Consider the following 22,272-nt stretch of genomic DNA (forward strand, 5'->3'; position numbering starts at 1 on the left):
TGACACCCTGAACAAATAGGGGGTCAATATTAAAAGTAACAGTCAGTATCTGGTGTCCACCAGCTTCTTTAAGTACTACAGAGCATCTCATCCTCATGGACTGTACCAGATTTGTCAGCTCTTGCTGTGAGATGTTACTCCACTCTTCCACCAAGGCATTTGCAAGTTCTCATCACGTCTGGGGGACACATGGTTACATGTAATTTTCCACTTCAACGACGATCAGCTGTCCGTCTTGTCTCCCTGTAGCACTGTCTTAGGCATCTTACATTACAGACATTGCAGTTTATTGCTCTGGCCACATCTGCAGTCCTCATACCTCCCTGCAGCAGGTCTATGGCATGTTCACGCAGGAACCCTAGCCAACTTTCTTCTGGTGTATTTCAGAGTCAGTACAAAGGTCTCTTTAGTGTCCTAACTTATTGTAACCGAGACCTTAATTGCCTACCGCCTGTAAACTGTTCGTGTCTTAAGGACTGTTCCACAGGTGCACATGTCTATTCTTTGGATTTTACAAAATTATATTTAAAATACAGTCTCCTGAAAACTTTTTTTGTTTCTTTTTTTGCTGAGTATATATATATTCTAGACATGATCTGTAAAGCTTATTTGGGTTTTACAAAATGATCTTTAAAATAGTCTCGTGAAAAAGGGACGTTTCTTTTTTTGCTGAGTATATATATTCTAGAAGTAATCCTAGCTCTAGAAAATGTATGACTATAAGTGCACCCACCATTAATGCTGAGTTGGAGTGGTCACTGTGTCTTCGGTAGGTTTGGGGAACTTCCTGCTAAGACAAATCCTACATCCTGCAGTACATCTACTAGCAGCCATAATGTGAAATAAAAAGAAAACTTCTCTGTTTGCCTCGAATCTGTTGCTTTTACTGACAATATTGCTGTGATTATTCTTAGAAATCCCTCAAAGTGACTAAAGAAATAAATTATTTAATGGGCTTAAATATATTACTACATAAAATCTATCTATCTATCTATCTACAGTAAATAGTACAGAATATACTGTATGTAAAGTTACACACACACACACACACACACACACACACACACACACACACACACACACACACACACACACACACACACACAGAGGACACTAGCAACTTCACCAGCAGAGGTCATACTTTGTATAGAATAAATAGTCCTTCTACAGCCAATCACAAGTTGGTTGAGCCAATTAACTCCAGGTGCAGGGCACACCCAATCACACCATAACCACACCTCTGCCGCCTCATGAACTGCTATAAATAAACTAAGTTTGGGTTGAAAAGTATTCTTGGAGGTCTTTTGGATTTGTGAAAAAATGTTATTGAAAGCTGTGGTACTCTTGGTGGTGCTGATTTGCATGGTGAGTCCTTTTCCTTCTATGCTTGATGAAGCTGCATCTGATGACTCATGGCCTGATCTGGAGGAATCCTCGCCAAAATACAAGGCTCAGACTCCAGTAAACCCAACTCTTCATACTCCGTGTCCACCCTTGAAATTACCACAATTTCAGCAAATCCGCTCTTCAGATGTCCATAAGCTTATTTTTAAACCTGCAAGAAACCTTAGACCAGTACCTGCTTTGATGAAGTCTATATTGCTGCCATCACCTACTCCTGCAACAGCAGCTCCCTTGCCTTCTAAATCAAGAAGTATAGAGCTTTTGTGCCACATTGACCGGATTTATGTGAGGGTTCAGAAGAGTCTCTTTACCAATCCAGATGCTGGGAAATATCTCAAAGTGGGAACATGTACCATGAATAAGGATACAGCTGAGTATTACTACTTCCTATATCCCATCAACAGCTGCAATGTACAACGTCATGTATGTATTTCTAATTGGCCGAGTTTGGGAATGAATTTGCATTCTATATTGGGCTCAAAGTAGACTTAAGAACTGTTGTGTATTTGCCACAGTTTTTCAATTTCTGTGTCATTACAGGAAAATGAGAACCGTGTCCTCTATTCAAATGTGTTGTCCTATGAGCCTCTGACCGATGAACCAGTTATTCGTGAGCTACCATTTTCTGTGCCACTGGAGTGTCGTTACAACAAGTTAGAACTCCTCATTCTCAACATGTACAATTGATTGGGCTGCTTCTAGTAAGGCTAAATGTTAATACTTGCTTTAAAGGCACTTCCGCTCCTATAATGTTGGCTATCATCCTCAAGTGGAAGCAGGGACTGTCTTCTTGAGCTTACAAGGTGGAGTCTCCCTCACACCTGTAGATGGTAAGTACTCAACCTTCCTTACATGTAAGGCCAGATTGTGTAATAAACGTACTTGAGTGTTGGACAGTGTTTATCCTTTTACATACAAAATGACACCTTGATTCTAAATCTGTGCTTTTCACTGACTCCATCTTGACCATACCAGTATTGCCAGATCTGAATTTTTGGCCCTTTGAAGAATTGGATGCTCTTAATATGCCTTTTAATTAAGCCATTGAGTATTAATGTGCCTCTGAACATTCATTATGCCATATTGGTAAGATGACCATCCATTTTTGAGGATGATTCAAATGACTACCCCTGTTCCTTACAGAGAATTGGGAACCTCTGGGTATGTTGCACAGTTATACAATTGGCCAGCCCATGTACTTTGAGGCCATGGCTCCCCATGGTCATGCTGGAACGAGGCTCTACTTAAGCAAGTGCTACATCACTGCTTCTCAGAACCCTGACACTACACCTAAATACACTGTGTTGGATAACTATGGGTAAGGAATTTGCTAATACTAGCCTTTGATTAAATTTACAGTTCCATGCAACTTTAATTCATCCTTCTGTGCAGATGCATGGTGGATAGTAAGAAGACCTCTCAAAGCAAGTTCTACCCTAGTGAGAATAAGGCCACATTAAGGTTCTCTGTGGGAGCCCTTCTGTTTAAGGACATGGTCTCCCAACCTGAAAACAAAACGGTAACTGTGTAAAAGCATGTAATAAGTTGACCCTGTCCAATATCCTGGTAAGGAATTTGAGTGAAATTGTTTTGCTTTGTTAGCATTAAAGCAGATTTGTCCTAACATGTCAATGTTCCCTTTCCCAGGAAATGTTCATTCATTGTGAAATGTATCTGGGACCAGAAATACCAACTTCAAACACAAAATCTTGTTCCTACAATGCAGATACACAAGGGTGAGGTTAAAGTTGTTGCACAACTGAAGCAAACTCTTTTGACTGAACAATATAAAATGCTCTTACTCCTGTGCTTTAGGTGGTCAGAGTTGTATGGAGATGATGCTGTCTGTGCTTGCTGTGATTCTTCCTGTCCTGCTCCAGAGCCCTCAAGTCAGTCATTATGCTATGAAATTGTACTTGTTCCCCATTTCATGGGAGAGGAAGTGTAGTTTTGTCATGTGATCAGTTGAAACTTATCAATTTGAAATGGCTTTAGTGAAGCAGTTCTTACTGTTATATTTCTATAGTAGCAGAGGTCTATTTTTATTTTTTTTTATTTATTTATAAATGTAGTGAGTACAAGGATCTCCAGCAATGCCTGGATGGTTGAGAAGAGCCAGAATGACCAGCCTGCAACAAAATCCAAAATGGAAGTAGTGGAAGAAGCCCTGTCTCGTGGAGGATTTGAGATGTTTTGGGATGTCTTTGATGAAGTGATCAATTAATGCATAGTAATCTTTATACTTGGGCTTTTGCTAAATGTTGCATAATAAAGTCTGACTGTTGAGAAACTGTCTCCTGCAGTATAAAAAGAACTGAAATGGTGGCAGGGTGGCATTACTGTTCTTTAATTTCTTTGTTTATTGAAACATGGCTATACAGTACATGGGGGGGATAATACTTAATTGGTCAGAACTGTAATAAGCACACAACTTCAGACATGCATATGGCTTAGAGCATTATAAATATTTTCCTTTAAAGTCTAACTTGGCTGGAAACATGTCAATATTTGCAGTGGTTGCTTATATTGCCAAATGCCAAGGTGCAGGCATTTGAGAAGCATTACTGTTTATCTAAATCGAGATGCACTGAAACTAAATTTTTCAGCCGATAACTGATTATTCAGGGTGATCTCAACTGAGGTTGATAGTGCTGTCTTTTATGCCGCCTTTAATAATTATGAAAAAAATGCAAATAATTTTATTCTGTTTCAACAAGTTGTTTCACAGTAACTGATCTCATAAACAGAAAACACATTACTTTCTAAAGATGAAGGTAAGATTTCTTAACTTAGTCCATGTTATTTCATAACATGGACTTCTTAAAAAAAAAAAAAAAAAAAAAAAAAAAAAAAAACCTGTTAAGCTCATTCACTCACCACAAACAAAAGCATTTCTACTTCATCACTGAACAAACTGGTGAAATACAAGCCTAATATAAACTTCTTATATTAACTGGATATGAAACTATACAAATATATTTTTCTGTGTATATATAGTTTAACCTCTCTTCATTTAAATCTTTCAACTGTGTACTGGTGCTTTAATGCAGCATTGGGGGGGTTAGACGCTAGGCCAAAACTCCTTCACCGCTGCTCAATTCTGGTGTAAAATTTTAGGGGTACAGAGCTTACAAATTGCAGTTTTGTAATCATTCCACACAAGAGACATCTTTTACACACAGCACGAAATTTTACACACCCTCTTTTGACTGAAGGGATATAATCGGCCCTGATCATTGGATGTTTTTAAATTATCAGCCAATGGCCGATAGTGTGGAAAAATAGCCTTTATCGGCCGATTCAACAAAAAAAGTTATATTTACTAGAGATGCGCTGATAATCAGTGACGTTGGTGCATCTCTAGTAAGTAATTAAACTTTATTTTTTATTTCTTCTGTAATCCTGAGCTTTTCATTGAGCCATACTCCTGGAAAAGTACAGGTGCATTTTTCACTAATTCCTGAAAATGGTGGACAGTTTTCAAGTAACATTCTTCATTCAAAACCATTGGCAGGAAAATATTGGTTGGCTTTGCCATTTGAAATTCCTTAGGAAGCCCAATGTCTTTAGAAACAAGAGAATTCCCAACTAAAGCATGGTGGAATACTTTTGCTTCAAGCCTCTGCTCAAGAAATGTTAGCATATCGTTCAGTCTGCCAGTAAGCTGCTCGTGTTTCCACTCTGTGGGCTTGCACATCAACAGATGTAGCAATGCAGACTTGAGGTGATGACTTGTAAGCCCACACTTCCCTGTTAAACTATTTTGCTGTTTGTGAAGAAAAGAGAGAATTTGGAGGCACTCAATATGGCATGAATTGTATGGAAGAATTCTGCTGAAGTACTGAAAGAGGGCATTTTCATAACTAGCGAAGGAAATGGGCCAGTGAATGTCTGAGATGTTTTGATTAGTGGAGAGATAAGACACTAAGTACACTTTTGAAGCTTTGACCTGGACCACAGGTGTAATATTGAACAGAACAATCTGCCCTGATCTGAATCGAACTCTCAAAGCCCCAGGAGCCATCTGGTTGCGAAATCCTAGCTCAAATTCATACTTATGACTGATTTCTCTCCATCCATTCATAATCATTGTTCTAAACCATATCACTACTTGTTTTTTAGAAAGATATGGTGTATTTTCCTGGCATAGTGGACCTCCAACAGCATTTATCATAACTTTGCTTGTCTCACTGTGCGGATGAAGAAGACATAACACGTCCTCATTATTGGAGTTCTCATCCATGCAAGGGCAACTATTTGAAGTATTTTCAGCCTTCACCATTTTGATCCTGCCAAACCTCAACAATGAAGCATCGTTCTCCTTCCAAAGTTCAACATCAAATCCATGTGACCTTGGTGCAGTTATAGGTACATACAAGTCACACACCATCGTCTTGCCTGTAGCCCAAAGCTCATATAAGCTCCCGACTCCGATAAAGTCCCCAATCTGCATGTCAGTTTCTTCACTGCTAGCTTCCCTTGCAGCTTCCAAAAGTTCATCCACAAAACCCTCCACAAAGTCGCGTAATCGGCCACATGTCCTAGGAGGGACTTGTACACACTGGTCATAAAAGCAACTCAGTACTTGGTGGTCAGGAATACATATTTTTGATAATATACCAGGAGATGTAGTCTTGTCTTTGATGGGAATTATTGTTCCTGAGCTTTGTGAGTTTTTGCTGATGAATTTCCTGAGAAGGCAGATCAATGATATCAGGGAAAGTAATTTCCATAAATACCAGTTGTAGGGGTTCTCTGTTGACTGTTGCCTTGAGGTAGTGGGGTTTTCCTCGGGTATCTCTTCTGATGGCATGTGGTTCCTCTCTCCCATCTGATCTAAATGGGAAGACTTCTTATCACTATCCTGTAACTCATTTAAAGGTGATTTTCCTTGAACTTCTTTTATTTGGTCTTCATTCAGTGTCTTCATTTTCTGATCATTGTGTGGCACTTCCTTCTTGTGCTCCAACATGTCATACTCTTGAAAGTTCTTAATTTCATTCTGAGAGGCTCTTACAATTTCTGGCTGTATCCCTTTTTCTGAGGCGAAATTGTCATCCACTATAGCTCCATCATGTAATGCTGATGGAACATTGTCATGAGTACGGGGAACTGCTTCATCCTGAATGTCCTTTATCAACAGATTCTGGTGCACGATATCCTGGTCTTCCCTGTGTGGCATTTCGTGTTCGTGTGGATTTTGTACTTTGACATTTGCCAGGCCTTGTTGAACATCTGAATCCTCCCCTTCCCCATTTGTCATTCTTTGATGACTTTGCGACACTTCCTGATTTGAATGTGGCAGCCCTGTGGTCACCTGGTGCACTTCCTGCTCTAGCTTTGCTGACTCCTTCTGCAGTAAATATTCCCGCTCTTGCATGTCCATGATAATGTTTTCCTCCTGCTCCTGAAAGACAGTGTGGTCCTTTATGTACAGCAGGCTGACCACTACTACACACACTCGCAGAAGCATTTCCTCCATCCTGTAAGCAAATAAGGAATTTATTCTGTCAGATCCATTATGTCCTTACATAAAACAAAATCAAACGAACTCAACATTTAGAGCGAAATAATGTGAATAAGGCCAAAATCATAGGATAGAAAAGTGATCCTAAATTACAATACAATTTCTACCAGGAAGTTTATTGTATAGTGTAGTAGACTAATTACTTCATTAGATTGCAAACATAGTTATGATGTATACTGTTCCTTTTATGTGTCATTTCATAATTGATTACTACATGAACTTTTCAGTAGCTTGTTTAACCAGTAAGATATTATAGTGTCTTATAGTGCACCATCTCATAGTACTGCTCAACTTCCTGCTTTGAAGAGAATGGGTAGCTTCCTTTTTTTCTTATGATGCATTTTCATCATTTTGGTCAAATACTGTTTTGTTTTTAATACAAATTAAACAGAATATTTCAATCCACCTACCTGTAATTATTGGTGTTTAGGGTCAAAAGTAATAGAACCTTTCAGCATCAATGTTTGAAATTCGGTTGCAGTTTACTACAGGGCTCTAAACCACCGCTTCTCTATCACATTGAGACATACTTGACAGCACACTTCCGCCCATGTGTGACTCCATCCTGTTTGAAATATGTTACACTGTACACAGACATGAGAGAGAATATGCTCAAGGTCACAGTGTTGTGCTGTAGCACAGTGGCCTAAATCAGTGGCTGTTACCAAAGATACCAAATACAGTGGTGCTTAAATATGACATAAAATATCATTGGATTTTCACACAAGTCCTAAAAGTAGATCGAGAGAACTCAAACAAATGAGACACAAAATAAAAATAATAATAATTATAAATAAATAAATAAAAATAATTCAGAATTCATTGTTCCATCAATGATGACAAGCTGTCCTGGCCCAGATGCAGCAAAACAGGCCCAAACCATGATACTACCACCACCATGTTTCACAGATGGGATACGGTTCTTATTCTGGAATGCAGAGTTTTTCCTTTCTCCAAACATAACACTTCCCATTTAAACCAAATGAGAAGTGAAAATGTTCTATTTTTGTCTCATCCATCCACAAAATATTTTTCAATAGCCTTCTGGCTTGTCCACGTGATCTTTAGCAAACTACAGATGAGCAGCAATTTTCTTTTTAGAGAGCAGGGGATTTATTCTTGTAACCCTGCCATGCACACCACTGTTGTTCCGTGTTCTCCTGATGGTGGACTCATGAACATTAACATTAGCCAATGTGAGAGAGGCCTTTAGTTGCTTAGAAGTTACCCTGGGTTCCTTTGTGGTCTCGCGGCCTATTACAGGTCTTGCTCTTGGAGTGATCTTTGTTGGTCTCCACTCCTGGAGAAGGTAACAGCGGTCTTGAATTTCCTCCATTTGTACACAATCTGTCTGACTGTGGATCGGTGGAGTCCAAACTCTTTAGAGATGGTTTTGTAACCTTTTCCAACCTGATGAGCAACAACTCTTTTTCTGAGATCCTCAGAAATTTCCTTTGTTCATGCCATGATACACTTCCACAAACAAGATCAGACTTTGATAGATCCTTGTTCTTTAAATAAAACAGGGTGCTCACTCACATCTGATTGTCAGCCCATTAGTTGAAAACACCTGACTCTAAAAGTGTGTCCCAAATGACATACTATGCCCTATACACTCTGCTGTCTAGTGTATGAATTTTATAAGGGTAGTATCATCTCAAATGGCACACTTTTGGTATTGTACTATCCGGAAGTTTATGTTGTTTCCCGGTCGAGGGCAAATAACGTTAACCGCACGTAATGCTATGGCGCTAGCATTAGCGAAATAGCCAAAAAGGTAACAAAAATTAATTGGTACATTTTACTGTTTATGTTAATGTTTCCTTTTATGCCTCAGTCACCATCAGACAGAGGCGTAATCGTCTCTGCAGGTGAATTTTGCTTGCACAATTTAAAATCAACTTAGTAAGTTGTGGTTGTGGCTGTGGCTGCTTGCAATGTAAACTCTTATTTTTTTCGTTCAGCATCTGAGCCTGATATAGCCCCTCCCCATGTACTACATGGAAAGCTGAGACTGTTGAGTGCATGAAGTGTCCATCATTCCACACATCGTTTTTTCGGTTGAATGAGTGCATCATTCGGGAACATACTGTAGAGTGCACTTGTTTTTTGGGGGTTTCAGTGTGAACACACTAATCACACTATTTATACTACAAAATGGCGTAGAATAGTGCATAACTGTGCGATTTGGGACGCACTACCTGTTCACATTCAAATTGCTAATCAAACTGCTAATCCTAGAGGTGCACATACTTTTGCCACTCACAGATAAGTAATATTAGATCATTTTTTTTAAAATAACTAAATGACCATGTATCTCATTTTTGTCTCATTTGTTTAACTGTGTTCTCTTTGTCTACTTTTAGGATATATAGAACATTCTAAAGGTTTATTTATAAAGTGTTATATTGTTGCAGCTAAAGTGAAGTGCTGATGGCTGCACAGTTCATATACTTTGATTACAAGCATACAAGTACAATAATTTAAGCAAAACACATTCTTTGAAGCAAGAAAAAGTATCATGGTAAAAAAAAATGAAACAAAAAAAACTAATCTTGCCAAAATAAGAAATTTTTTTACCACTGTTGTGAGAGCTTCATGTCACATTTTGTCTTTCATTACTATGTGTTTCCGTGATCATAGCTTCATACAGAATGACATGGCACTGTAAAATTTGAATAGGGTGAGGCAGTGACTTTGGCTAGGACCACACTGCCTGTCTGTGGTTATGTCAGGCTATGTAAATGAGAGGACTTTTCTAGGAAAAAAAAAGCACACAAAAAACAATCATATATCTAACATTTATATTTGTATTATATTTTAAACTTATTGTTTGATTTCAATTAATTACTGAGAAGTAATAATAATAGATACAGTAAATATGCTGTTTTCGATCACCTGAGTCTGCCAGATTACATCATAGGTCAACAGGTGAGAGAGAGAGAGAGAGAGAGAGAGAGAGTTTGTGTGGAGGGTGGAGCTGAAGTACATGTCTTTTTTCCGGTCCTGAAGACTGCGTCAACACTTCAGCTGTTCCACAAATTAATTTTACTCAGCATTTCTCACAAATTTAGAGTAATTACCCCCTGCTAAGTGAAAAATCTGTAAGTATGTCATACTCTGTTGTATTTTTAAACGTATTAGAATATCACATCTATCTATTTCTGTATACAACTGTATATGTGATCATAAGGAATCAGTCGGTTAGTAGTGATTGAATTAGTGCTTGATCACAGTTTACTGTGCTTAAATTTATCTTCTTTATGTTGGAATATGCATGACATTGCCTTAATTAAATAATTCACAGTATTCAAGTTTAAGTATTAAAATTTGAGTATTTTTTGTCTCTTAGACAGATTCATTTTTCAAGGAATCCACCTAACAAGCCAAAATGGATAAGTTTCGTATGATGTTCCAGTTTCTTCAGTCCAACCAAGAGTCGTTCATGCATGGTGTTTGTGGCCTTATGGCCCTGGCTAGTGCTCAACTTTACTCCGCTTTTGAGTTCAACTGCCCCTGCATGCCTGAATACAACTACTCCTATGGAATTGGTGTATTGGTAATTCCAGCTGTTTGGTTCTTTCTGCTCGGCTTTGTCCTGAACAATAACGTGTCTATACTTTCCGAGGAATGGAAACGACCTGCGGGTCACAGAGCCAAGGATCCTGCAATTTTGCGCTATATGCTTGTGTCTGTGTCACAGCGTTCCTTGATTGCCCCTGCAGTTTGGATTACAGTAACATTAATGGATGGGAAAAGCTTCCTTTGTGCATTTAGTGTGGACTTGGATGTGTCTGAGTTTGTTATTGGAAATTTTACTGGACATAACTTATCGGAGGACGAGATGTTAATGCTGCTTGCCAAAATTCCTTGCAAGCACATATTTGATGGACAGCATATTTTCTCTAGAGAAGCAGCCACCAGGTATATACGATGTGTGTCACAGGTATGAGAGTATGACCTTTTCATGTTTGGCTATAAATGATTCAGACTAGATTGTTAGTTTGAAAACCTTTCATTAAACCCTTTACATACAGTACTTGTTTATTATTTTGTGTTCTTTATTGTAACTCTTCATGCTTGTTGTCTTTGCACCTATCTCTCTAAATCCACAGGCATTCGGCTGGCTCTTCCTGTTAATCCTTACGCTAATTGCATTCACCGTCCGCGCCATGCGTCCCTGCTTCAGCCAAGCTGTGTTCCTCAAAACTAAATACTGGTCACACTATGCTGACCTCGAGCGCAAGATATTCGACGAGATCTGCGTGGAACATGCCAAGAGTTTTGCCAAAGTCTGCATCCATCAGTACTTTGAGAGTGCCAGTGGGGACATGCGCAGCTTACACGGCCAACACGGGGATGACAGTAAAGAGGATGATGATGAACAACCTAAAGAGGAAGATAAACTGCTAGGCATTCATGCCCAGGAGGACATGAATAAAGTTTTGTGGAACTGGCATATATCTAAGCCTCCATTAAGTCTGAGAAAGCCTGGAGCCGGTGATGATGCCAACAAGAAAGTAAATGGAAGCCAAAATGGAGTGAAAACTGGCTACGACAACGTTACATTTACCACAGATCAAAAGGACTATGAGGATGGACACATCACATCCAGAAATGGAAACAGCTACATGAATGGTAACGCTCCCATGAACCGGCACGCCTGGAATGACTCCCCATCCAGCGTTAAAAAGAAAGAGTGGGCTGTATATTACAGCAAGGTCTGACAATCTTAGTGGTGGAGCTGTTGCTAAATGATTCCAAAGCTGACAGAAATCAGCTACACTAAAGAAAAAGGCAAATTTAAGCCTGGGCAAAAGTTTTCAGAAGAACAAAAACCTACTATTTCTGTTTATTGCAGACCAAGCTGAGTTCTCATTTAAATAAAATTAGATTTAGACCTAACATCTATGGGAATATGGGAATATTCCTTGCTCAAACAGAACTGAATGAAGACCTTGCATTTGGTTTGCTTTCTGAATCCTTTGACTACGGCTTACGATTATTTACTGTTCAACCATAAACTGAACATCTATTGTAAGGGGATGTGTGTATTATGGGGTGTTGTCCAGTAAATGCTCTATAGAGCACTTTCATCTCATCAAACATTGTGAAGAGCAGCTAGCAATTCGTGAACTAGTGGCAACAAAACATCACAATATCTTGGAAATCGATCAAAGTAGTTTCTCTCTTGTTTATACGGTAGCCTGCAGACTGTGTGTCTGTTCTGGAAGCGAGTCCGAACGCATTTCGCTCACACCCGTCTCACTGACCCTCACCACCTCTTGCAAAGCAGGAAAGTGAGGCCATCGTGCAGCTTTGCATACTTATGAAGAAACAAAATCACCATTTGCATAAGTCTGCTTTTCTCAAACTTGTGATAGATGTTCCTTTAGAGAGATTTAAGATTCTTATCAGATTTTAGGTCTTCCTATTCAATTGATTTTTACTGTTCTTAATAGACAGTAAGCATATCACTATATTGCACAAACCCTGATTATATCATTATATGTATGTTTTACTTGTTTAACATGTTTGCCATAGATTACTCAAAGAAAATGTTAGTGTGCTATTCCTCTGGTCCCAGCAGAGGGCACAGTAAACTATATTCTGTCCACGTTCATAGTACAGACAATATGAATTAAATACTAATTATTAGTGGATGGACCTGGGACTATGCATATGTAATTTGATCATGTATGTGCTGCCATTCCGTGACCTGAATGATTTGTATGACAGCCCAAAGGCTGTTCTTGTTTATCCATACAACATAAACAATGAAATATGAATAATTATATTTACAACTGTGCTGTGATTCATTTTAATAACATTGAATTATTTTACCATATTTTTTTAAGATGGGTTAAATTTAAAAAAAAAAAGTAGTTTTAGGTACAGCTGGTGTTTCAGGTGCTCTGTTACTGATCAGAAAGTTGGGGGTTCAAACTATATCACTGCCAAGCTGCCACTGTTAGGCCCTTGAGCATGCCCTTAACCCTCTCTCTACTCCAGGGGTGCTGTATCATGGCTGGCTCTGACCCCATCTTCATAACAAGCTGGGATATGTGAAGTGAAGAATCTTGCTGTACTATAATGGTTATGAGACAAATAATGGCTTTCTTTCCTTGGTAAAGGAATAATCCAGCATTTCCCCACCTAATCTCTATCTAGCTCATCAGTAGTTTATGTGCACTTGTCACAGACAAGAATTTGGAAACTTTTCCCTGCACTTCAATAAAGGGAAACCCTTTGACTTCGAATTCTAAGTGCAGTTGTTGAACCATTAATAAATATTAAAAATAGGCAATTATATAGTGCAAATTCAAAATTAAAATCTTTGTACTCTAATAATAACGGCATATGAGACAGCCACAAAAGACTATTGAAATTCCCAACTCTGGAGCAATCTGGTTGTTTGTGTGGCAGCCTGGGGAAACCTTTACATCATCAAATTGAGAAAATTTCCACTAAACTTTAATGTGTCTGAAAATGGCAGGCTTTCCAGAACTGAAACGACCTTCTTTTTTGCACGTATCTCAACCAGAAGTAACGTTATAGTATTTTAAAATCTGGTTAAAATCCCAAAAGTGAAAAAGGAGAAAACCGCATTTGAAGATTTCATCTCAGTTCCACTGAAAGACAACCCGCCTAGCTCTACAATTTGAACCTAATCTACTTATGGAAAACAACATTACTGCCCAATTTTAAAGAATTATAAGTTTACAGTGGGAAATGAGCTATCAATTTGATTATCAGCATCATCCACATCAGTCACTCATTTAAACATGAGCCTCATCGTTGTCTCTTCAGGCAACTGATCTCTATCTACTCCTACATCGGTGGGGAAATAATCACTCGTTAATTCAGTCAGTTCTGAATTGTTGGCTAAATTTCTTTTTAATATTCTAATTAATATTAAATTAAATGATTCTTATTATGTTATCTTAGATTTAAATATTTTAAACACATCTGTTTTGCTGAGGCAGGTGAATCCTGGGCACTTTGAGAGTTGGTATTAGATTATATCCTTATATCCATTTCACTATGGCATGTAATTATCCAATAACGTGATCACATACTAACATTCATTGGGTCAGAGAAGCACACTTAACTAGCAATGATTAAGACATCTTTAGACAGACTGACTGCATTCATTGCTGTGTTTGTTAAACTGATTCTTTACCTGACATGATCTTTAGAGGCAAATAGCCAGGTCCATAAGTAATTGGACAGCTGCCTTTTTTTTATTATTATTTTTTATTATTATTTTTTTTTAACTTTTGCCTCTGTACACCACCACAATGCATTTTAAATTAATCAATCAAGATGTGATTGAAGTGTAGACTTTCAGCTTTAATTCAAGGGGTTTAACAAAAATATTGCATTAACCATTTAGGAATTACAGTCATTTGTTAAGAGTCCCTCCATTTTCAAAGGCTCAAAAGTAATTGGACAATTGACTAATAAGCAGTTTCATGGTCAGGTGTAGCATGTTTTCTCGTTATTTCATGACAAATTAAGGAGTTGATTCCAAGTGTTGAACTCTCAATATGAGGTCCAAAGAGGTGTCGATGCAAGTGAAGGAAGCCATCATTAGGATGAAAAAATGGAGGGATTGTATGTAAATGGATTAGCCTGTGAAAATGGAGGGACTCTGCACAAATAAATGGTTGTAATTCCTAAACGGTTAATGCAGTATTTTTGATAAACCCCTTGAATTAAAGTTGAACATCATCACTTCAATCACGTCTTGATTGCTTCATTCAAATCCATTATGATGGTGTACAGAGACAAAATTACAAAAATTGTGTCACTGTCCAAATACTTTTTCCCGAGTTCCAACGGGTTTCTGCCACACATTTATGCTTTCCCAAAGCTTTTGTGGTGTTATTGAGCTTCATGTCAATTGGTTTTGCTTTTCTTTAAGTCGCTTTGGATAAAATCTTCATCGTTCTTTTCCAGAGTAAAATTACACATAAATAAATTAGACATAACTGGAAAGACTAAATGCCTTTATAAGGGTTGGACACTGAGATCATCATCATCATCAGCTCTTTGGCCTAATGCTGTTAAAGCTACTAGTGTGCATTGTTTATACCATCTCTCCATCTGTAGAGATATTGATATTCATAAACAGGATCAAATCAAAGGCTTTTATCACATGAGCCATTTAGTAGGTCACACTAAACCACACACACAGCTGCTTAGTTTTCCATTGTATATACGTCTCTGCTGTCTGACAGAAAAGGGCCATCACACTGACTATCCATATTTTGCTTTCTCTGTGTTTCATCTGCAAATGTTGTTGTTCCTGCTGCAGTGCACATGCATCCTTATGTCTTTTGCATGTCTGCTGCAACCAAAGATAGAGAGAGAGAGGGAGAAAGAAAGAAAGAGAGAGAGGGAGGTCATCTTTTGACTGCAGTCACCTCTGAAAAAGGGAGACATTGAGAATGAGGAAGAGAGGAAGTAAGAGTGAGTGTGAGAGAGTGAGAGAGCTTGGAGGAGGGGAATAGCACACAGGACGGAGGGAGGGCGTGAGGAGGGAGGGTGCGAGTGGATGAGTTGCGAGGCAAACCGGGGATCACATGAGCAGAGATCTGTTTACAAACTGAAGCTGGGAGGCTGAGGCATTGAGAAACACAGCAGCTAACACTCTGGGACAACGATAGCCTTGCTTGAGACACACACACACACGTAGATAATGCTCCACCCTACACCCATTCCAGATAGAGCAAGGAATTCTGGATGAAATGTTATCAGCCATTGTAGGTTTTTTTCTCTCTCTCTTCAAGGACTGAGGAACCAGATGGTTTGAGGTGGCAAGAAAAACACTCCCCCATACAGGCTGCATATACAGTCATACATGCAACCACAAGGTCTACCTGTAGACAGATCAGTCTCTGCTTGAGGGTTTGTATGTACGTATGTATGGGGATGTCTTAGTTGTTCTTTTCTTCTTCTTCCTTTTGGAGGGGCCCTGCGTAAGGAATACCTTTGACGAATCAGCCATTTTTCCAAAGAGACAAAGAGGAGGACTTTCCCAGGAGAAGAAGAAGAATGACATCAGATGGACAAAGCTTGTCAAAATCTATCAAGAGGTCATTCAGGAGCAAGACCATTTTGCAGGATGTGTCTTTATAGATGAAGTGTGGCCTCAATCCGGATCTTTTCTTTTTGTTTTTGTGTGTGTGTCCCTCCTCCTCCAACACTTCTTGAAGGATCACAAGACCTTGTATGAGACTCTTTTAAGCTTATATGATTATATGAACTTCTTTTGTGTGCCATACTGAACGTGGTGTGAGATTTTCTTCAGTCTGTGTCACTTTAACACTCCAAATCGAGTCATTCTCCAAACACAGGAAACGTATATCAAGGACACGACATGATCCCTTTGTCTTTGTGGAGGCGCACAGGCGAAATCTTTTGTGTGGAGATTATCGACAACAGCCAACGATGACGACAAAAAACAAATAATTACCACATAAAAATTCAGGTCTCCTCTACGAGTTTCCAGACCAGCGACTCGGAAAACTCGGAGATTTAACACAAACGTACACGGAGTCCTAACTAACAAAACCAAACCAAACCAAACAAAACAATACCACTATCACGAAATCCGTGAAAGTCTCAGTTGAGAGGCGCTTTCGCTTCAGTCTGAGTTCCGTGTCAGATTACATGCAGCCATTCCAATGGTGTAACGGTAAGAACACACACTTTCATCAATGTTGTTAATGTTCGGGCTATTTTATTATTTTTAAACTCGATATCATTTCTTCTACTCGCTTTTAAATCAGTCAAGACTTAAAAAAAATGTCAAAAATAGAACACACATTTGGACCTTTGTGTTTGTTTTAAGACTTAGTAAACATGTAGGTTGAGTTCAAAGTTGATATTGACACTGCACTCCATAAACACCATGTCCATGATGTTAGTTGCCTTTATAATGGAACACTTTAAAATAAATAAATAAATAAATAAAGCTAGAATATTAGTCGCTGCTTCAAAACAAAACACTAGAAACGCTCATTGAATTTGTAATGGTTTTTAATAGTTATACTGGGGATTGTATTGCTGTTAATGGAAACTGTAATGGTCTCTACTGGTGATTTGTTGCCTTCTATTGGTTACATGTTATGTCTAGTGGATCCCATTAAGGACTAGTAATGGTTTTAATGGTTAGTTGATGGTTTGTAGTGAAAAATATTAGAATTTCTGTGATGGTTTTTGTATTGTTTGGGTTTTTTTTTTTTTTCAGCCAGGGTTTATCCGGTGGTAGAACCACGGGACTACCATGTAATACAGTGTAGAACCACAGTCGCACCATAAAACATTTCTGAACACGGCCCTAGAGAGTAAATAAAACAGATGTCACGCATCAAATTTCAAAGCAGTAGGCTACTATCAGCTTTACTTTTCTTTGCCTAGCTGCTTTGGTCACATGTAATATATGAATGAATGTGACCAGGAATATGTCCCCCAACTCTTGTTTTTTTTTTTTTTGGATGAATGGGGATCTTTATAACACACACACACACACACACACACACAAGGTGCTCATCTCTGAAGGGCCAGATGGTGGTTTTGTTGAAGGCAGCACCACAGTCTTCTATGTTTGCTTTGTGCATTGCTAATTACCCAGAGTTCCCATGGCACAGAGTGTGTAGACAACGACCAAAAAGCCACTGGTCTTCCTGGCCAAATATTTGCCCTTGCTTTTACGATCCTCCCGATTGCACGTTTGTGTATCTTTATGTGAACAAATGGTTTGTTTATGTATAGGCTGCCTTTGCGGAGTAGGACTGCAGCGTTCACACTGCGATATGTCGTCGGAAGATCTGTACCATTTGCCGCTCAACGTCTATGTCATCGTGCTGGGCATTGGCTTGTTCATCTTTATGCTCAGTGTCATCTTCTGTTGCTACCTGTTCAGGTGCGAGCATACACACGTGCACACGCGGTTGGTGCATGTTCACATAACAGTCCATACATAAGCATTAACAAAAAAAAAGTCACCGAGACACTTAAGAAACACTCGTATACTCTGGCTTTCATTCATTTGTGAACAGTTTAATAGCAGACCAACTCTATTACTATGTGGTCATTTCAACACACACCACTTCCTCTGTTTTAAAGACGCATATGGATCAGCAAATGCTGGCGTTTATGGCTGACCATAGATGTGTGTAAACATAATACATTTAATAATAAGTGTTACTCAAAACCTGTGTAAGGTTTCTGCAGAAGAACTGCAGGTGTTTTCCAACAGTTCACTAACAGACCCATCAATATAACAGGCCAGTGCTCCTTCATATGGACGTTTCCTCACACACTTACCACTTCCTCATTTTTAAGGAGCATATCAACCAAATTGGCTTTTATGGCTGACCACTGATATTTGTCAAAAATAATGCATATAAAATTCAATAACATTTTATTTATACAGTGCTTTTAACAATAAATATTGCCACAAAACAGCTTTACAGAAATCCAGATGTAGATTTATATTTGGCTCTATAATGAACAAGCCACCGGTCACAGCGGCAAGGGAAAACCTCCTGAAATGACATGAAGAAACCTTGAGAGGAACCAAACTCAAAAGGGAACCCGTCCTCTTCTGGGTGACACCAAAATAAAGTCAATTATTAAGTCAAACGGTACTAATCGTATTTAAAGGATGTTCAGTATGAGCATATTGTGAAAAAAAGTCCTGGGATGAGCACAGTCCAGGACAGTCTTTATGATTATAGCAACAGTCCTTAGGTACAAATCTACACTATCTCCAGTATGGGTTTTAGGAAGTGGAATCTTTATATAATAATGTGTTAGCATAAACCAGTATTTGGTTTATGCACATGAAGTATGTGTGGTATTGTAACACACACAGGAAATATGGGTGGTCGTGATGTTTTTTTGTTTTTTTGTCTCTGCAGGTTGAAGCAACAAGACACAAGACAACAATACAGCTACAATGAGGTACTGTAATATGGCTACAATTATGACATGGAAAAAAACGTTGTAACCCCTGCTCGAAATTTAAGTTGAAGCATATGGTCTACTTTGTTCCTTCATGGAAGGTTAAATGTTTCTGAGGTGAAAAAAGAAGGCTTAGTTCTTCCATCTTCTGAAAATGATGGAGCTTGTCAAAGTTACCACTAGAACTTTGGAGATACACTGTTTTGTCATGGCAACAGCCGTTATTTAATCCTACTAACATGCAGGATCTGTGGGTTAAGAACAGTGGATGTAAATATAGAATAAGCGCTGTAGTCGTCACCATGAAACCCAATCTCACTCCTCATAGATGACCTTCAGACGATTATCTTGCAGTACTGTGGGTTTATATGTGTGGTGTGAGCATACTAGCTTGACACAAGACATTTGGCAAGCGTATAAACCGTGTCATCTGCCAGTTCGGTTTATGGGCCGCACTTGAACTAAGCGGCCATCGAATTGGCGAAGAAATGCAACAACTGAACAACATTCATGCTATTAAATGGCTGGTAAACAAGCTGCTATGGAGTAATACAGTCATTGGATTTTATGTGAAGAATAACAAGCAAATGTGATAGTGTTGTCTGATTTCCTCACGTTTCCTTCATATTTCTCCTAACAGGTGGTGCTGAAAGGGGCAGGGAAGAAGCTGAGCCTACTTGGAGTACGTGTGCAAGCTCTCATTTGGTGAATTTGTGTTCACGTGTAAACTATACGTCTTGGCTTTCAGATACGATGTGGGTGTGTGGGTGTAAAGTTGATGCACTTTCTTTCTACCTTCCATCTGGCCTGGTTTTCAAACCTCAAGGAGGAAATCTCTCACTACCAAATTGTTTTTCATACATTTTTAGAATGCAGGTGGATTTTAATAATTATGTCTCAGGACTATAATATTCTACATATGTCAGCTAAAGAGACCCTGAAGAGACATTTTTTGCTAGATCAGCCCAGTACCCACAAAGCATGATGAGCTTTATTGTTAACTACATTGTTTAAAGTCCTCAAAAATGAAGCATGTGTCTGATCTGTCTTCTACAGCAACCGTGTGCAGTCTGTCTGGAGGAATTTAAAGCCCGGGATGAGCTGGGCGTGTGTCCATGCTCGCACACCTTCCATAAGAAGTAAGCACTAATTCAAGCTAATTCCAGAAAACATCAAAAAAGAATGATAGAACAAAAACACTGCTGCAGTCAAAAATGGGAGCCTGTAAAACGTGGTTATCAAAGACTTGCCAAATGAGACAGACCACAAAAGCTTTGGCAGGGATATGGATGTCAAGCACTACGCCAACAGCAGCTAAAATATATATATAAAAAATTAAAGCATCTTATGACAAGTTCCACACCAGCATCAGTTAGCACTTACACGTTTGATATTTGCAAGTCTTTGCTTGTGGCTTCCACTTACACTGAAAATAGCTCAGAGCTTTAAAGTGCTAACGCTGCTAATGATGCGCTAGTAAGGCCAGTCAGCATGACACAAAGGAGGTCATGAGTACTAGTTTCTTTCATTGTTAGCCACATGAGAATGAGTTTTAAAAATGATTTCTTTAACGTAGTTTATATTAGGGATGTAACCATGCATCAGGTTGAGACTCGAGGTGTGCATGCAGGCACAACTGAGTGGTCTAATAAAAGACCACATTCATTAACATGACCGTGTAGTGTTCATAAATTCATCCTCAGGCGAGCACGGTGACTCAGTGTTTAGCATGTTTGCCTCTCACCTCCAGCTACGGGGTTGTCCCCACGCCTCTGGGGTTTCCTCCGGGTACTCCGGTTTCGTCCCCCAGTCCAAAGACATGCATTGTAAGTTGATTGGAATCTCTAAATTGTCCGTGATGTCAGTTGTGTGCACAGTTGTGCCCTGTAATGAGTTGGCACCCCATCCAGGGTGCCCCCGCCTTGTGCAGAATAAGTGAAGCAGAAAATGGATGGATGGAAATTCATCCTTAGTAACTGCCTGCTCATGATAGTTTAAATTAGGCTACTCAATTGTTTATGTTTTGGGAAATAGAACCAACTAAAATAAGAGGAATTGCACGAGAGGAATTAAAAAATAAATAAATAAATAAATAAATCAACTCCTCACCAGTTTTATAAAAACAAAATTTTATATTTGATATAAACAATTTTATATTTGATGCTTGCGGCATGTGTACATGTTTTTACAGTGCAGGTCAAGTTTAAAGTTTGGCTGTTATGTCAGTGGGTGTGGCACAATGCTTTGTTTTTGTGGTGATTACAAGTAGGGACTTGGTAACGTACTTGAGGTCAGTTACTAGTCACTGGAATGTTGCCAGTTCAATTCTGAGGACTTCCAGCAAGCCATTGCTGGGCCTTTGTTTGGTTTTGAACGTCTCGCGTTAGATTGCAAGTTGCTTGCCTAAAAACTGTCAAATTAAATGAAGGGAAAGCACCATACAAACTAGAGTAGTTCTATATAAATGTTTTTTTTCCATAAAAAAACCCCCCAAAAATGTAAAGATGATTCTCATTAAGCTATGATATTCTCATACTGTTCTTTTCAGGTGCCTGTTGAAATGGCTGGAGATTCGCAGTGTTTGCCCCATGTGCAACAAGCCCATCATACGACTGCACAACACACCCCGTGGAACAGAGGGGCCACAAGACCCTGAGGAGGTGTGATCCTATATAAATAAAAAAAATAAAAATAAAAACAAAACAAAAAAAAAAGGCACAACTGCAAAAACCCTTGGGCCACGCCCATGTTTATCGTCTCCACAACTGCCAAACTCGGAGCACACAAGATCCAAACGCCACCACTGGAGGAGACTAAATCCAACCTCCATATGCACCAACCCCTGGAGGCCTAGTGGACTTGAGAAGTAGCACCTAATTGGCAAGAAGCAAAAACACTTGCCATTTCTTTGACTTTGCGATTAGACCAGTGTTCCTTAGCAAGGTACGAGAAGTGGGGCAAGAGGCAGGTAAACAGCTCAGCGGTTTCGTCTCACGAGGCACCTCTAAGCAACTAATGAGAAACAACACTGAACTGCAGCAAGTGTATGACAAGCACTGTTCACAAACACAGTGTGTAACTAAGCAGACACAATATAAATGCATGATAATCAGTCAGTTTTGGCCTGAAGTTAAAAGGCTATAGTATGTAGATAAAATGTGTTGTTCTGTTCAAAAGGCACTGCAAGTCTTTACTGGGCCTTGTATAGTGATTAAAAGAAGAAATATGAAGATATGAACTAATAATCAGCAGTAAAACTGTACTTCCCCATTACTGAATATGTATCAGGGCCAATCTATTGCCACTTTTTTTTTTGTATAGTTTGATGTGTTTTTTGTTGTTTTTTTGGAATAAAATGTTTTGTG

The 22,272-nt window shown here is 38.9% G+C and overlaps 4 protein-coding genes across 5 annotated transcripts; 3 read left to right on the forward strand and 1 right to left on the reverse strand.

The window, feature by feature from the left end:
- The first annotated feature begins 1,758 nt into the window (after positions 1-1,758).
- LOC128602402 (zona pellucida sperm-binding protein 3-like) lies at positions 1,759-3,755 on the forward strand. Its single transcript, XM_053616169.1, has 5 exons — positions 1,759-1,822; positions 1,898-2,081; positions 2,579-2,722; positions 2,797-2,923; positions 3,052-3,755. Exons 1-5 carry the CDS (start codon positions 1,759-1,761, stop codon positions 3,142-3,144), a joined length of 612 nt encoding a protein of 203 aa, XP_053472144.1. The 3' UTR covers positions 3,145-3,755.
- Positions 3,756-4,226: 471 nt separating this feature from the next.
- LOC128602403 (inositol 1,4,5-trisphosphate receptor-interacting protein) lies at positions 4,227-7,924 on the reverse strand. The gene is made up of 2 exons (XM_053616170.1): positions 7,342-7,924; positions 4,227-6,887 (listed from the first exon to the last, which is right to left on the reverse strand). Exon 2 carries the CDS (start codon positions 6,884-6,886, stop codon positions 4,790-4,792), a length of 2,097 nt encoding a protein of 698 aa, XP_053472145.1. The 5' UTR covers position 6,887; positions 7,342-7,924; the 3' UTR covers positions 4,227-4,789.
- A 1,993-nt stretch (positions 7,925-9,917) lies between these two features.
- Positions 9,918-12,728, forward strand: LOC128602206 (calcium homeostasis modulator protein 1). Its single transcript, XM_053615862.1, has 3 exons — positions 9,918-10,035; positions 10,284-10,877; positions 11,047-12,728. Exons 2-3 carry the CDS (start codon positions 10,323-10,325, stop codon positions 11,656-11,658), a joined length of 1,167 nt encoding a protein of 388 aa, XP_053471837.1. The 5' UTR covers positions 9,918-10,035; positions 10,284-10,322; the 3' UTR covers positions 11,659-12,728.
- A 2,669-nt stretch (positions 12,729-15,397) lies between these two features.
- Positions 15,398-22,233, forward strand: zgc:175214 (uncharacterized protein LOC557610 homolog). Of its 2 annotated transcripts, none has more exons than XM_053615201.1 (6): positions 15,398-16,634; positions 17,714-17,864; positions 18,865-18,907; positions 19,548-19,612; positions 19,964-20,046; positions 21,456-21,593. In XM_053615201.1, the coding sequence occupies exons 1-6, from the start codon at positions 16,610-16,612 to the stop codon at positions 21,464-21,466; spliced, it is 378 nt and encodes a 125-aa protein (XP_053471176.1). In that variant the 5' UTR covers positions 15,398-16,609; the 3' UTR covers positions 21,467-21,593. The 2 variants fall into 2 exon arrangements, with proteins under 2 accessions (XP_053471176.1, XP_053471175.1); XM_053615200.1 differs by having other exon boundaries at positions 15,463-16,634; positions 19,548-19,589; positions 21,456-22,233.
- Positions 22,234-22,272: the final 39 nt, after the last annotated feature.

This window comes from Ictalurus furcatus, chromosome 26, assembly GCF_023375685.1.
Source record: "Ictalurus furcatus strain D&B chromosome 26, Billie_1.0, whole genome shotgun sequence".
In the NCBI taxonomy this organism is placed as follows: Eukaryota; Metazoa; Chordata; class Actinopteri; order Siluriformes; family Ictaluridae; genus Ictalurus; species Ictalurus furcatus.

Excerpts from the sequence above, each read along its gene's own strand:
- LOC128602206 (XM_053615862.1), top strand. The coding sequence starts at position 10,323 with ATGGATAAGTTTCGTATGATGTTCCAGTTTCTTCAGTCCAACCAAGAG. Across the intron at positions 10,878-11,046 it reads ATATACGATGTGTGTCACAG|GCATTCGGCTGGCTCTTCCT; the intron begins GTATGAGAGTAT and ends CTAAATCCACAG.
- zgc:175214 (XM_053615200.1), top strand. The coding sequence starts at position 16,610 with ATGCAGCCATTCCAATGGTGTAACG. Across the intron at positions 18,908-19,547 it reads AACAATACAGCTACAATGAG|GTGGTGCTGAAAGGGGCAGG; the intron begins GTACTGTAATAT and ends TTCTCCTAACAG. Across the intron at positions 20,047-21,455 it reads TCGCACACCTTCCATAAGAA|GTGCCTGTTGAAATGGCTGG; the intron begins GTAAGCACTAAT and ends TGTTCTTTTCAG.
- LOC128602402 (XM_053616169.1), top strand. The coding sequence starts at position 1,759 with ATGAATAAGGATACAGCTGAGTATTACTACTTCCTATATCCCATCAAC. Across the intron at positions 1,823-1,897 it reads CAACAGCTGCAATGTACAAC|AACTGTTGTGTATTTGCCAC; the intron begins GTCATGTATGTA and ends AGTAGACTTAAG. Across the intron at positions 2,082-2,578 it reads GAACTCCTCATTCTCAACAT|TTATACAATTGGCCAGCCCA; the intron begins GTACAATTGATT and ends TATGTTGCACAG.
- LOC128602403 (XM_053616170.1), bottom strand. The coding sequence starts at position 6,886 with ATGGAGGAAATGCTTCTGCGAGTGTGTGTAGTAGTGGTCAGCCTGCTG.